The sequence below is a fragment of the Natator depressus genome, chromosome 11, assembly GCF_965152275.1.
Source record: "Natator depressus isolate rNatDep1 chromosome 11, rNatDep2.hap1, whole genome shotgun sequence".
In the NCBI taxonomy this organism is placed as follows: domain Eukaryota; kingdom Metazoa; phylum Chordata; order Testudines; family Cheloniidae; genus Natator; species Natator depressus.
In genome coordinates this window covers 63997344-64013538 of record NC_134244.1, presented here as the reverse complement: position 1 = coordinate 64013538, position 16195 = coordinate 63997344, and the positions used below count along the sequence as shown (strand labels likewise).

The 16195-nt window shown below is 43.9% G+C and overlaps 1 protein-coding gene across 36 annotated transcripts in view; it reads right to left on the bottom strand.

The window, feature by feature from the left end:
• The window catches only part of MAP2 (microtubule associated protein 2), a 340979-nt gene that overhangs the window by 88808 nt on the left and 235976 nt on the right, over positions 1-16195 (bottom strand). For all 36 annotated transcript variants that reach the window (XM_074968034.1, XM_074968048.1, XM_074968045.1 and 33 more), the window contains one exon: positions 14406-14687. In XM_074968034.1, the coding sequence (XP_074824135.1) occupies positions 14406-14667 (262 nt within the window). In that variant the 5' untranslated portion in view covers positions 14668-14687. The remainder of the gene's footprint in view (positions 1-14405; positions 14688-16195) is intronic.

The following is a 16195-nucleotide window of genomic DNA, read 5'->3' as shown; positions in this document are numbered from 1 at the left end:
CCCTGACTGTTTACAATGCCGTTTCCCACCCCCGGCCTTACTATAATCAACGCCCACCCCTACATAAAAAAGGATCAGAGAAGATTAAAACAGATGTAATGGGACCATGAGAAAGAATGTATGATCCTGATTCAATAAAGAGCATCCTGTATGGCAAATGAAGGGGAAATGGGTTATCAGCCAATCTCTTTGATTTAAAACTATATGCCAAGGCAATAATAAAAGCAACATTGGGTCAAATTCTGAGTTTGTTTAATCTGGTAGTCTGTAGCATATAAGCCTCAGACAGCAAGTAACTAGCTTCACACGCAGTTGATTGATCCTGAAGAGAATCAGGTCCAGTGTGGATGGGGCAAGAAGGAGATCTGCATCTATTCCATAGGGGGAGGTGCACGAAACACATGCAACCACACTCCTTGGTGCCAACTCTAAGCAACTCTTCATGCCTCTCAGGCAGAATCGGTTCCTCCATACACCCAGGATTTGCACTAGCTTCTATCTCCACGGTGCCTAGGAGGGCTCTGTCCGGTGGAATCTATTTGGACCAGGATTTGGTTAATTGTGAGCAGTGGGAGATGTTGACCTAGAGGGACATTTTGAACGTTGACAATAGAGGGGAAAAGGGACGAAAAAGAGAGGAAGAGCTATGAAAGCCCAAGGATACAAAGGGGGGGAGGAGTAACAGGTGATAAGTGAGAAGGAAAGAAAACTGAGAGGAAAAGAAAAGTGAGGGACTGATATGATAATCAACTAAAATATCAAAGTATATTTAAATAAAAAGGGGGGATTGTACTAAGATAATAGACAGATCAGAACAGTTTCTCCTGCCTGGTTTCTCCTAACATTACAGCTGACCAGCAGTCAGCATGGGCACCATTGCACTGAGTTCAACACTGACATTATGCAATAATTGTAGCTGAACCGGCCCCTTCTCTAGCATACAGTCTAACACACCCGTTGCACTAATGAAATCAGTTTCCATACATCAGCTCTACCAGCACCTCTCCATGGTTTAGGCAGCAGAAATTGCTGTTCTTTATTAATGTTTCTGTCTATTTAGAAGCATGCACTGTATGGGAGCAGGAGCTTGAAGTTAGTTTTATCAACACTTTAGACAGCACTGTACCTGAAAACTGCACCAAACTGATCATGTACTGGCATGAATTAGTCTCAAGGAATGAAATGTGACCCATTGCCTCCTCTCACCCCGCTAAAATATATCCTGGCGCTGAGTGAAATTGATATCTGTAAAGTACTGAATCTACTCGGTGCCAAGTTAAAATGATTTTCTGAAAGCAGCTATCAGGTTTTCTTTCTTAGAGATAATGATATCTCATTCTCACTTTCCCTACTCTCTGCACAGCAGATAGCTTTAAAGTTTTCACTAAGTGTGTTTCCAAAATAGGAGGAGGTTCATTCACACAATCTGATCTACACAATTGTGGCCTGGTGTCTTGATTTTGTGCACGTCAACAAACAATTCCTTGCGCCTGACAGTTCTTTTGGCATATTCTATGCAATGCATTGAATGGAACAATAATAAATAAATCGAGACTTTGCATTTCTGCAGTGCCCGATCTGAATGTGCTTTACAAACACAGCTAACCTAGCCTCATAACAACTCTGAGAGGAAAATGCCTTTGTTACCGTTTTACAGATGGGAAACCAAAGCACAGAGAGGTTTAAGTGACTTGCCCAAGGTCACACAGGGAGTCAATGGCCATGCTTACCAAATCTCTCTCCCTATCTACTCTGACTCCCCTAACCTTGAGAAGCAAACGTCTAAAAAGATTCTCACTTCCTTTGCCAGACAGTCTGAATCTAGCTCAGAACCTTTGCGGAGAGGCTGTTCAGCTTGCAGCGGGTCTACTTCTGAATGCTAAATAAGCTCCCAGACTACACACTTGCTCTCAGCGGAGCTTAAAAAGAAATCTCAGACAGCGCACTGAGATGTTGGCATGGCAACGTGGAAGAGAAAATCTGCACCTTCCGGCATTCTTAGATGCAACAGCAGCTTGTTTATGTGACTTGTTATTTTTTAAACGGTTTGATGGCAGCCCTCTTTGCTTGGGAGATTAGGGAGCATCTCTTGCTTTGTATGAATAGGCATATATTTAATCTTGCATGCCATGGTGTACCTACATTTAACTAGATACGTATCTGGGATGGGGAAAGGGGGAGTATGTGCGGCTGGCTGTGCTGGAGAGAGGCTGGTCTAAGACACAGTGCCCTGAATTTGTGTTTGCGACTGTGGTTAGCAGTGAATTAATAGTGTATCCAAACCACAGACATTAGATACCATAAAAGGAAAATGAGAGAAAGTGATTTGAAATGAATATAGGTGACTCGGTTAATGACTAGCACAGGGGCAGCAGTAAACATTGGCAGAGCTTCCCCACACCAGGATCCTCAGGGACCACAAAGCTCATAACTGCCTGAGGCTGCTAGCAAAGGACATGGAAACTTTAAAATGAGGCAAGCAATATACACCGAATCCTCATGGGGCACAGTCAGCCATTGCAGCCAGTGGAGTTACTCCAGGGATGAATTTGCCTGCCTCTTTGGAAGGAGTCAACGGAAAACCTGCAAAATTTCACCCACCTAGGTATTTTAACTCAGATTACAAGGACTGTCAGAACCACTGAAAAGCAAAGCTTTATGTTTGTTTAATTGACTGTCAGCCAAATCCTCTGGCCTCAGATCTGCACTTGGATGGGAGATTATACCCTAGCATGGCCCAAGATGATAATGAAGTTTAATGATAATCTAAAGACCCCTTGCCACCATCCCTCCCTGCTGAACATTGTAATGCACGCCTGCGTTTTTGCCATGCTGCCAAGCAAACAGGTTTCGTTCTGCTTGAATGAGAGAAACAGAAGAGACACTGCCCTTGGTACAGTGGGAGCGAGGGTGCGTCATGATGGCTGTCTTTCCTGATTGAGCCAGCTGTGTCATTTGGAGCCACCGGCAGCAATCAATTTAGCAACGTCTGATGGAGAACTGACAATTGCTCCAGCCTCAGCTTCTCTCAGCGGCATGTTGTGAATGCTAAATAAGCTAAAATGGCCATAACAGGCTCAGATGACATTTTGTTCCCCATCCACTTATGCATATGGCCCCTGATTCAGGAAGGGCATTTAAACACCTGCTTAACTTTGACTCCAAAAGGACTTAACCACATAGTTAAAGCTGAGCACATGCTTACGTGCCCTTCCGGAATAGGGTTGCTTTCCTGAACCAGGGCCCTGGCTGGTTTATATAATTACTTTTTCTAATTTCTGGTATCCTTGTGCCCTTTCCCCTTCCCCTCCTGGTGTTGTGTATATTGCCCTAACTTAGATTGCAAGTTCAGGGTGGGAGATGGCATTTTCCTAAGTGTTTTGGGGCACGTAGCACAAAGGGCATCTCTGACTAGGCCAACTGCACTAAGCCCTGGCTGCTGCTGTGATACAACTTAAAAATAATCATTATAAAATTCTCAGCCTTCTTTATGCAAGTGAAGAATCAGCGAAGTGACTTGGCAGCATGCCATTCACAGGAGATGCCGAGTCAGAGCACCGTCAGCTCTCTTGCTCGTCGTTTGAGCTCAGATGACAAGCAGAGGGGTCTGAGGAGGGAGACACATAGCCATTCGCAGTACAAATGCTCTTGGCACAGCTAAGGAGCACTGCTGTTGGCCTGGAGGATGAGCAAGACAGTTGCAAGAGACAGAGATAGAGAGATACCTCTTGTGGAGGGGCAGTGTGACCCAGCAAATGGGGTGCTGGGAGCCTGGAATCTATTTCTGGCTCTGCCACTACTGCTGTGTGAGCCTGGGCAAGTGACTTCACCTCTCTGTGCCGCAATATCCCCTCCCACCCTTTGTGGGTCTTGTCTACCTAGATTAAACTCTTCAGGGCAGGGACTGTCTGTTGCTATGTGTTTGTACAGCTCCTAGCACAATGAGCCCTGATCTTGATTAAAGCCTCAAGACATTACTGTAATATTAATCATACTATTTCTGATACTCTAGTAATGGCGGAAGCAGATTGGCCTATTGCAAAGAATGAGGGGAGAGTGTCAAAACTCCAACTAGACCAGCCACTAATGTGGGACAGAGGCATTAACACTGGAAGGCAAAGCTCTGTCCAAGGAGGGAGGATGGGGATTATCAACAATAAATAAATCAGCCCACAGTAGTGACTATAGCCAGGGTCTGCCTCTTTGTTGAGTGTCCTTTAATTGACAGGATACTCCTTCTTCACGCAAGAAGTGAAGGATGAAGCACAGAATCAAAAGCAGCAGTGATCTGTCAATTTCACATCCTCACAGTAGAAGCTGGCTATACCAGAATGATAAGAGCATCGTTAGAATTTTTAAAAGGCTGTTTCTGTGAATACAGGTTTTAGGATATATCATGTATTAAGAGTGTGGTTGGAATGATATGTTGTCAAAGATGTTTCATCCAGATGTCAGCCTTGCTATTCCAGGTGTTCTATCAATGGGCTTCCCAATGCCATTACTTATGATGTTATCTGGGAACATCAACTGCAACAAGTTAGCCCTCTTGTTGCCATGACTACAGAGTTGTATTCAGCTCACATCTCCATCCTGAAAGAATCTTAGCTATTTAGTCCTGGTTCTCTTATTATGCTAACACGATAAGAAAGAAAATATTACAACTAATTAAAATAATAAATGGGGCCAATTTATTTATTTATTTATTTAACCAATACAACTCATTCATTGTCTCTTCCAGCCAGATTCAACCCTGATGTATGTGAATGTAACTTCCATGGAGTTATTATACGAAGGGTGGCGTAGGATGGGATTGTCAAAAGTGCCCAAGTGATTAGAAGCACAGGCTGGAATTTTAAAAGGAGTTTTATAGCGTTAGATGATTGACAGGCGAATTTCAATAGGTGCCTAACCCCCTCAGGCATCTTTGGAAATCCAAGCCATAAAAGTATTTGTGCTCCTAAGTCACTTAGGAGCTTTTGAAAATCCTTCCCTTAGGCGTTCTTCGACAGACTTTTCAGAAGCATCAGTACCTACATTGGGGCCAGATTTTCCAAAGAGCTCAGCTCCCATTTAGTAACCTAAATAAGAAGACAGATTTTCAAAGGCATTCATCACACAGCGGCTCTCGCTGCTCTCAATAGGTGCTACTGGGTCCTGAGCTCTTTTGCAAATCTGGACATTTCATGTAGGTGCCTAGATGGAAGCTGAACCCTTCTAAAAGTCTGGCTGAGGACTTTTGAAAATCTGCCTCACCGCTTTTCTATACATTGAAGCAGACGAAGAGTCAGCATCCAGGCAGCATGACAGCCTTGTCAGCTCAGAGAAAAGATATGATCTTAAAAACTGCACGATGTAATGAAAAGGGGCGGCAAAGAGTTAAAATACAGCTCCCCAAAGAGACAGTGACTGATTTATGAAATTCCTCAAAGAAAGGGGGAAAACTAAACATGGGTGAAGACTGAACTAAATTGAACATCTTACCAAACTTAGCAAATGATCATGTAAGCCACAGAAAAAGACCGAGGCAAGGGCAAATGCATTTGCAGCAGTTATTAAACAAACAGAGCCAGGGGACAGCTACTTTAGAAGGTGGGAGGGAGAATTACCCTGGCCTCATTCCCAGTCCCCTCCAAATGAACCACTGAGGAGGAGCTATACAAGAGTCTTAACAGAGAATGGTGAAAAGTATTTCCCAAGGAATGCCCCAAAGAGCTTGCACTCTAAAGCTTCTGTCTATGCCTTCTCCAACAACATAATTTGATCATGTCTGATGTATTCAGACAAGATGTCACAGAGAATGAGATTCATGTTACTTCTAACACGCAATGCATGAATTTCAGATCTGTGAAATGCAATGTATGTTTGCTAGTGTCTATCAGCAAGCACGATGCATGGTGTATAGTAATTACTATCACGATTTCCTGGGGAAAAGGAGAGAGACTGGCATGCTTAATTAAAGCTTTGTCCCTGTGGGACTAAGCAATGAAATGATAAGAAGTATTCTCTGAGCTTTTTAAAAATAAGGAATGAAAGGGAGTAAATACAAAAATCAGATTTATCTTTAGATCTCACTGATTTTCCTTCTTCTGAGCTGTTTCATTTGCTTCTCCTATTCCTTGTACTTTGTTCTAAATGTATTCCAACTGAAAATGCACAGTTGAAACAAAAGGCAGGGAGGTCTCCCCCCGCATGCCAGATGTTATACAACTCCTGCTGGAGCCTGAAGATGCTGTCTTAATTCTATTAACACAATGTCAGCTTCAAAACTGCAAGGGCTGTGGTGCAGTGTGAATAGCTGAATGAAGAGGAGAAATACTGCAGTAATGTCAGGACTGCCAAAATCATCAACTCCCACTGTCCAAGCTCCCCTGGAGGGCAGAAGGCTGATGCCAACAAAAGCCCCATTTGCTTGCTCGCTGGAGCTGTGGAAGTATCATGACTGGTACCAGCAGTGGGCTGTGTGTGTGCGCGCACGTGTCAGAGAGTGCGAGAGAGAGATGGGGTAGGAGAAAGGAAGATTAAATTAGGGAAGTGATCAGAGGGAAAAAAGTATGAATGTATCAAGGACAAATTGATTACCAGTCTGAGGGAATTTCACTGTGAGGGAAGCTGGCATACACATAGAATCATAGAATCATAGAATATCAGGGTTGGAAGGGACATCAGGAGGTCATCTAGTCCAACCCCCTGCTCAAAGCAGGACCAATCCCCAATTAAATCATCCCAGCCAGGGCTTTGTCAAGCCTGACCTTAAAAACTTCTAAGGAAGGAGATTCTACCACCTCCCTAGGTAACGCATTCCAGTGTTTCACCACCCTCCTAGTGAAAAAGTTTTTCCTAATATCCAACCTAAACCTCCCCCACTGCAACTTGAGACCATTACTCCTTGTCCTGTCATCTTCTACCACTGAGAATAGTCTAGAACCATCCTCTTTGGAACCACCTCTCAGGTAGTTGAAAGCAGCTATCATATCCCCCCTCATTCTCCTCTTCTGCAGACTAAACAATCCCAGTTCCCTCAGCCTCTCCTCATAAGTCATGTGTTCCAGACCCATCCTACTGTGCTCATGAGGCCCCTAGACTCTCCCAATCAGGCTTGACAAATGCAGCAGCTTTTGGAAGCAGGCTTGCAGACGTGCCTGAGTCAAAGTGGGGAGAGGGTGCTCTAGCGCTCTTTGGGGCTGCTGGCTTAGTCCAGCTCCCATTAACGTCAATGGAAGGTTTCCCCATTGGTTTTCAGTGGGAGCTGGGTCAGGCCCCAGCTGAGTACTAAGTGCTAGTGACCTTGAGCAGGTCTCTGAATCACGCCCCCGTGCTGCAGAGTCAGCACAAGCAATTGCGCACAATTGCTCCACCTGACTGGGCTCAGACTCTGCTTGGCAGTGCGGTCTCTCAGCATTGCCTGGAGCAAGATTACAGTGTTTATAAGGAGGGAGTGCAGCGGCCAGACACAGACATGAGAACCCTACACTGTATGTTACTTTGTTTTACTGCGGTGATATTCTTTCTGACCCAAGGAGTACCCTACTACCAGGCAGACCGGTGGTTCAGTGTCCTCACAGGGTATGTCTACACAGCCCACAGCAGCCATAAAAGTGGCTGCGTATACAAGCTTTCGAGCATCTACACAGCTGTTTTTAGCGTGAGCCCCATGAGACTGAGTCCATTGACTGGGCTGGGAGGCTCACTGCTGCGGGCTGTGTAGACGTAACAACGGAGTGCTGCCATGTGGGAGACCCAGCTTCGACTCCTGGCATGGTGTATTCGCTGCCAGGAGCAGCGGGCCCTTAGAATGCTGAAGAGGCTACGGGTGCCTTTCTGTGGGGGTCGGGGACCCTGGCCAGACTCCTCAGCCAAGAGGCCTGGAAGCAGCTGTGAACTGTGAAGCCTAAACAGCCAAGGGCAGCGTGCAGGAAAACACTAGTATGGATCTGGGGGCTTTGTCCGTGTGATACGGTACGGTGGTTAAAGTGAGCGTGCTCTTGATCACCGTCTCTCTCCTTGGGAAATGAGAGTCTCAAAGCCAACTTGCAGGTACGCACTGCCTTTGTTCCTCAGATTTAGTAACCGTGCCAGGATGGCCCTTCAGTGCAGGATCCCCAGCTGCTCCTCTGGAGAGAGTTAATGCCTGTTTACAGACTAATGGGTCAGGGAGGAGTTTTGTAAACACATTTCTTAAATGTCTTCATGGAGTTTGGCTGAGCAAGCAGCGGCGATCACGAAGAACCGCTCTATAAAATGAACAGCCCAATCAGGATGTATGTGAATTCAGAGGGTAACAGGACTTGCTTCTCCCCAGGTTTCTTTTCAGGCCATTCTCCCCTCACTGCCCTGAATTAGCTTCCCTGAGGCAGATGCTCATTGTTTCTAGCAGGGCAGCTGCTATTTCATCCCTTTCTTTTTACTGTCACAACTTCCTTTTTGTGTGTGTCTCTTCTGTTTCTCTACTGTTTTCTGCCTCTTCCTTGCCCCCTCGCTCTGCCACCAAACTCTTTCTCTCTCCTTTCCTTTTATGCTCGTCTCTCCATTTCCTTACCCCAGGCTCTGTATCCCTCCCAATCCTTCCTTTCAGCTTCACTCTCCGCTCAAGCCCCAAGTTCACTCCAAACTCCCTCCCGTTACCTCCCCAATTTCCCCAAATCGTTCTACATTCCCCTTCTCCTCCTGTGTCACTTACTGCCCATATTTTACCAATCTCTGGGCCCCCATCCACTTATCACCCACCAAAACACTATATACCCCCCCCAACACAGAGCCCAACCATCTATCATGTACTCCCTCCCACACACCTCTCTGGTGGATTTATATTCTCTGGAGAGGGAGGTTGGGCTAGTCACTCGTCTCACTGTTGGGCAATGGTCTCTGCTGTAATTTTTCAGCAGCCTGTCCTCTCCCTGAATATTGGGGGGTTGTGCATATCAGTGAAGCACTCCACGTTTGTCAGGCTGGCAGGACCAGCATTCGGCACACTGGCAAACAGCCATTACTTCTCCAACATCGATTGACAAGACAACAAAGTACCCCGGCCCAGGCCACTATCCCGTGGCTCTGAAAATGTCATTCTGGGAACTCTCTCAAGTTGTTAAAGAGTAATTCAACAGGTAACAACATGAGCAATCCAAACCCCCTACGTTATAGCCCTACTTTAGGTATATCATGAAGAAAGAGATCAATTAACTGAGTCATTATATATAATGACACATTAAAATGGCTTATAAGGAAAAGATTTTACAATGAATCCAGCTATTTTTACCTCCAATTATATAAATTGGACAGATTAGTCATCACATTACTGAATAAAAAAGAAATTCAATAACAACTACATTTTAAACATACTAAACAAGCCTGATCATTTAAAGTCCTTTGCAAGTTATATATGTGTTGGATTTTGAATGAATAACCTACTGAGGGTGTTGTGAGCCTTCGATAAGATTCCGGAGCTATCCCTTCCGAATTCCTGACCAGGACTTTTCAATGACCAAAGTGCTACTATCACAGATTAAAAATGAGCCAAGTGCATGCTGGGAGAAGACACTCCAAGATTATTCAGGACTGTGCAGATACTGATTCAAAGCCTACTGAAGTCAGTCCACTCAACAGTGAAGTACATATTTATAGAGTTTATACAGAAAGAAATACTCCCTTAAGAACACATACTTCACATAACAACAGTTAGCTTCATGAGAGCTACAGTTCTGGTCCTGTATTCCTGGAGCACCCAAAATAGTCACTGAAATTAAAGACAGCTCTGGACTTGTATTCCTGGACCACCCAGTATATTCATTGAAATTAATGGGGTGTGTGTGTATATGTGCGCGCACGCACACACACACTTACTGATTTATATGAGTATTCTGGGTGTTCCAGGAATATATATAAATCAGGGATCTCTGGATCTATTCTATTCTCAATAACTGATAATAAAAGAATGCATTCATTTTACAGAAAGAATTCATAAAATATCACTGCCAACACTTGCACTCTGTGCTGGCTACGAGTGGGGTAATCGGTGTTCTTGGAGTGCCAGAACATCTGACTTTCACAGCACTGCTCTCACAGTATCTCATCATCATGATCTCTCCTCTCAAAAAGAAGGCTTGCCAACCAAGCCTGATTTCATTCTTTCTTTAGATTACAAATTTGGTCCATAAAGGTATCTGTATAGATGTAATATACATAGACTTTTTAAGGTTATGTCTACACTACTGCAGTAAGTCGACCTATGCTACGCAACTCCAGCTAGATGAATAACGTAGCTGGTGTTGACATATCTTAGGTCGAGTTACTGCGGGGGGGCGACGGGAGAAACTCTCCGTCGACTTACCTTAATCTTCTCGTCAGGGAGAGAGTACAGGAGTCAACCAGAGAGCGATCTGCTGTTGATTAGGCGAGTCTTTACTAGACCCGCTATATCGACCGCCAGTGGATCAATCTCAGAGCGCCGATCCGGCTGTAGTGTAGATGTAGCTTAGTATTGCATGACTTTTTGATTACAAAATTAGCACTATACAGTATCAGTGTATACTGTAGAGCCATTTAACATGTAGTTAAATGGGGGAAAAGAAAGAAGGCTGAAGTGGACACATTTATATACAAGGGATCTGCTACGCTACTGCCCTTCCTTACACTTTATACAACAAAACAACATCAAGAATGACTTTCTAAGGACTATTCCACAATCTTAAAGCTGGATCCTGCCCTTCTCAGTTTTATGCCACTGGGGGGCAAGATCAGGCCCTGAGTCTACCCTGCAGCAGTACCCTCGCTGAAATTCCCCTCCATTGATTTTGTTTCCATTTACAAGGGGACACTGATCCTGCTCTGTAACTTAGCCATTACCAGTACAATACCAATGGAGAGTAATCAAAGCCACTTCAACAGGCTGACACAGAGGATTCCAAAATTGAGGTCAGGCTCAGTAAATCTTAGGCAGATGCTAAAAGAGAGACACAACGGTAAATGTTAATGGTGCAACCCTAAGAATGTCACTTGTGGTGAGGTATCATACGTGCTTCAGTGATAACGGTTATTTCCCCCTTCAGTTTCAGAGTTGGGTGAGATGCCTTTGTCTGAGCTGACTACCTCTAATGCTGGCCTTCCTCTCAGCCCTTGAGTTTTACAGCACGAGCTCTGCGATGGGGGGCAGCGCAGGAATGGAGGAGACTCCACGGCCACAGCAGAGGGAGGCCACACCGTGCCAGGTAGAGTCACGGGGGTTTGAGGGTTACATCTCAATTTCTTACTGGCACCTGAGTTAATCAGAGGCAGCTGAGCCTAGTTAGGCTGAAAGCCTTAAAACCAAACTGAGCTCTTATCAGAAAGGATCAGGCAAGTATCTAGTGACCAGAAGAAAGGCCCTGTTTGTACTTATGCTTCCATTCAGGTATTTTTTTGTCCTATACTTATAGACTACAGCATGAAGACAGAACAGCCAGCGTTTCTTCTGGTTTGTGTCACTGTGGTTGCCCCAGAGAAAAATGCTATAAATAAATTTGAAGCCCCAGTTTGGTTTAATTATATTTCTTTATCTTGACTCCCTGTGCACTTTCAACTGTCAGTTCTTAGAAATGTACTGTATTTTAGGTTATTATTAATTATTTGTATTACAGTAGCACCTAGAAGGCCTGACTGAGATCGGGGCTCCATTGTGCTAGAAATTGTAGATACACGTAATAAGAGAGAGTCCCTGCCTCAAAGAGCTTGCAATGTAAGTAGGTAGACAAACAAAGCGTGGGAGGGTAAACAGAGGTGCAGGGAAGTAAAGTGGCCCATCCAACCTCACATAGATCAGTGGCAGAGCCAAGAATTGAACCCAGGTCTCCTAACCTAATGCCCCAGCCATTGGACTACACTGCTTCAACTTTAAATGCCTTATTGGCCAACCCCTTGCCTCAGAAAGCGTTACCTAAATTATAAGAGAAATCATGGAATTAACAAGATGTTTGCTGATCTGCGCTGCCATAGCCTTGTCTCATCTCATTCCCCATCTGTACATTGTACAATTAAACTATAAGGTCTATCTTAGATACTTATTCGCCTCCAATCACTGTAGCATCTCAGTGCCTCATGCTCTTCAACGTATTTATCCTTACAACTCCCCAGTGAGGTAGGGCAGTGGTATTGTCCCCATTGTACAGATGGGGAACTGAGCTGAGGCCCAGAGAGACTAAGTGACTTCCCCCAGGTCACACAGGGAGCCTATGGCAGAGCAGGGAACCGAACCCTGACCTCCCAAGAAAACATGACCTATCAGGAAAGGCTGAAAGAATGTGGCATGTTTAACCTACAGAAAAGAAGGCTGAGGGAGCCTTTGAGAACAGCCTTCAAATAGGTATAGTGTTGTTATAAGGGGCTGATGATTAATTGTTCTCCATGTTCACCAAGGGTAGGAGAACAAATAATCAGCTTAACTTGCAGCAAGGGAGAGTTAGGTTAGATCTTAGGAAAAACTATACAACTATAAGGATGGTTAAGCTCTGGAACGGGCTTCCAAGGGTGGTTGTGGAATCCCCATCACTGGAGGTTTTTAAGAACAGGTTAGACAAACACCTGTCAGGGATCATCGACCTGCCTCAGTGCAGGGGGCTAAAGTAGAGGACATTTTGAGGTCCCTTCCAACCCTCCATTTTTACAATTCTGTGTCCCAGGCTAGCTCTGTAACTACTGGACCATCCTTCCTCTAGTACTTGTTATAAAGTGCTTAGCATACAATATAATAATAAAATATAAGGAGGGGAGAAATGTGGGTGATTAAAAAAGCACTATGTACAGGGCCGGATTTTCACCTTATGGAACCCTAGGCACGGCATCTTCGGTGCCCCCGCAGCCTACAGCTGACCTTTGCATTGCACACAGTATTAGAGAGGTAAGGTGCCCGTAGAACACAGGCACCCGTAGGCACGTGCCTACTGTGCCTAACTGGAAATCCAGCCCTGTACATAGTGCTATGACTATTTGCGGCTAAGTATAGAAGGAAGTTAGATTAGTGGGAAGGGAAAAAGAAAAGGAGTACTTGTGGCACCTTAGAGACTAACAAATTTATTAGAACATAAGCTTTCGTGAGCTACAGCTCACTTCATCGGATGCAAACTCACGAAAGCTCATGCTCTAATAAATTTGTTAGTCTCTAAGGTGCCACAAGTACTCCTTTTCTTTTTACAGATACAGTACGGCTGCTACTCTGAAACCTGGGAAGGGAAAGGGATCCTTCTACCCAAAGGACAACCAAGAACATGTCTGCACTACTGCTTGCACATCAGGTTTACTTTATCTCTGGGCTTTTGAGTTGTTGCTAACCACAAGGATAATCTTTCAACATTTAAATCTATATATATTTTAACAGACCTATCATTTCCAGCACAATCTCTTACGAAACTACTTTGGGGTCTGGAGATTTAAAACTATCCAATTGCTGAGAAATTATGTTTGGCATGAAGTGCTGTCAACGGCCAGTAAATGGTGCTAAAATGATCTTCTTAGCATGCATGTATGCATGCACTGAGGGAAGCAGTGTCTGCAAAAGAGAGAAATTTCCCTTGCATTGTGCATTCAGGGCTTAAATTGTAAGTTTTGCAAAGGAAAGATTGCTGTTTGCGTCAAAAATAAGAAGCCCGTCTTGCATATTTCATTCATTTTGACACAATCAGATTTTTTTTCATCAGGCCGAATCCTAAAGTCCTTATCCAATTGATACACCAGTGAAACTCCCAATGATTGCAAGGGGAGATATGCCTGTATAAAGTCAGAAAAAACACAGAGGGCCAGAATATGGCACCCTTACTCATGTGAGTAGTACCTTTCTCCATGAGTAATCCCACTGATTGCAGTAAGATACTACTCAATGGAATGGTAGCAGAATCTGGCCCTGAGAAAAGACTTCAGGATTTGTCCTGGGAAAAGGGGAACATTATCACACAGTAACTGATTGGTTTTTTTTGCTTCATGATATCACAATAGACCTGACTCTCATCTCCCCTACACCAGAATATCCACAGAGCTTCTTGGGGGTTACACCTGACTTTCACCAGTCAGAAACCAGGCCCACTGTCATATATTATTTAATGTTTATATTAGCGGATTGCCAGCTGTCCTGAATCAGGGTCAGGGTCCTGCTATGAGTTGAGCATGGTACCTACACAGATGAAAAAAACATGATCCGTGTCATGAAGGGTTGGGGCTACCCCATCAAAACCGAAAGCTTTATGGTACAAGTCTCTTTTTTTGCAGTGGAGGAATTAAAAGGATCGCAAAGGAAGTACTTATAAAAGCAAACACCATGGCTTTGCTCTCTGAAAGCTCGCACAGCACATGGGTAAAACGCAATGTGTTCACCTTCAGACCAAAGTGACCTCAAAGCAAGATATTATAGGAGAAAGGGAGGGTGGACCGGAGTCTGGTTCTGTCACCTGCTGTTTCTCTGTCTCCTGTGGATAGCTCTCCATTGATCCCATTCTCTTTGGTTCTAGAGTATGTGCCCTGTTGCCCGCGTTCACCATATCCTGCTTCCTCATCCTCTCTGTATGGAAATCCGTTGGCACTTCTGACCAGTCCGGCACCTGCACCAGCTTGCTCCTTAATTTCAGGGGAATGCGGGTGTGAAGAAGCCTCTGTTAGTTGACTTGAAGTCCAGTGCGGTGCCTTGGCTTCATCCTTCCTATCATCTGCCATTTTCCCTCTCTTTCTCTGTCCTGTAATTACAGTAGTAAAATAGATTAGCAGTGATCCGGGAATGGTTTCCCTGGCTCATTGTTTACAACCCTAGCATAGCACATACACATTTCTCAACTACATTGTCAGGGAACCCCAAACCACTGCCAGGCAAGGGGTTTAAAAGTAAATCAAAGGTCACTCTGCACATGACTGAGCTGCTTTAAAACAGATTATTAAACTTTATGGGCCAGATTCAGATTGACTTCAGTGGATTACGCTGGTTTCTGCCACTGATTTCTTGATGGAAGATCTTTCATGAATCAGTTTTTGGTTCAGTGAGTTCAAAAACATTTGGATATAAGTCATGGCAAATGACTCATTCCTCATGGAAACAATGACATCTCCTGGTGATGGAGGAGGAGAATGTGATAATGACTCTTCAGCTACAGCTACTATCATTAATTATTAGTTGTACTTCAGTAGCACCTAGAAGCTCCAGTCATGGACCAGGACCCCACTGTGCTAAAACAAAAAGATGTTCCCTGCCTCCAAAGAGCTTATAATATACTGCTAGACATGGCAGAAACAATATTCATGAATATTCATTTGGATTCTGAACCTGTGTTTTGCCTTTGCCACATTCAGATCCCTTCTTATACATGATTTGCAAACATTCACGCACATTTCTTTTGTTCACATAAATGTTTGGGGAATAGCTGCTCTTCATACAAGCCTTTGTGAATAAAGGTATTTAAGCATGAACACAAACAACATATCACTACTCCTCATTTGCTATTCTCCTGTTTCAAATGTTTCATTTATCCCATCAGGGAGCAGAAAAAGTACCATGGGACTTAGGCTTTGTCTTCACTGCACAAAAAAGCGTGGCTTTATATCAAGAGTTAGCTAGCTTAATGGACAATCCTAGTGGAGACAAGGCACAGTAGGTATTACCTGGATATAGCTCATTGAGCTCAGCCCCAGGTGGGAAGGGCATTGGGTTGAACCTGACGAGCTACTCTGCTAGGTCACGGCTAAAAATGACGTGCGCTGCGTCTCCACTATGATGTAAAATCTTGATGCAAAGAACACACTTTTTTTTTTTATTATTAGTGAAGACAAAGCCATAGTTGGCCAATCACAAAGAGCGAACTGTCTAAGAAAAGAGTTTGCAAACAACTGATAGGCTGAAAATTGCTTGTCAAAACTATTCTGTAGATAGTTAGGATAAACAAATGTAGTCACAGGAATCCGGATCAGTTTGTAGCTGATTTGCAAACAGAACAAAAGGCTAAATTGTCTGATAACTTGTACACAGCAAAGACTTTCCGGCCCTCTTATCATATATTGACTTTCTGAGCTACTGACTAATTTTTCTTTTAATGAAAAACCCTGTTGAAATAAGAATATTAGTGTTCATTTACAATAAAAATATCAATCTCTCCATTTAATCCTCATATAAAAGTGACTAACATATATACTCACCTGCAGAAATATAGCATTGTGTATATTAGATACTAGATAGCATACTTCTTTGGGGAACACT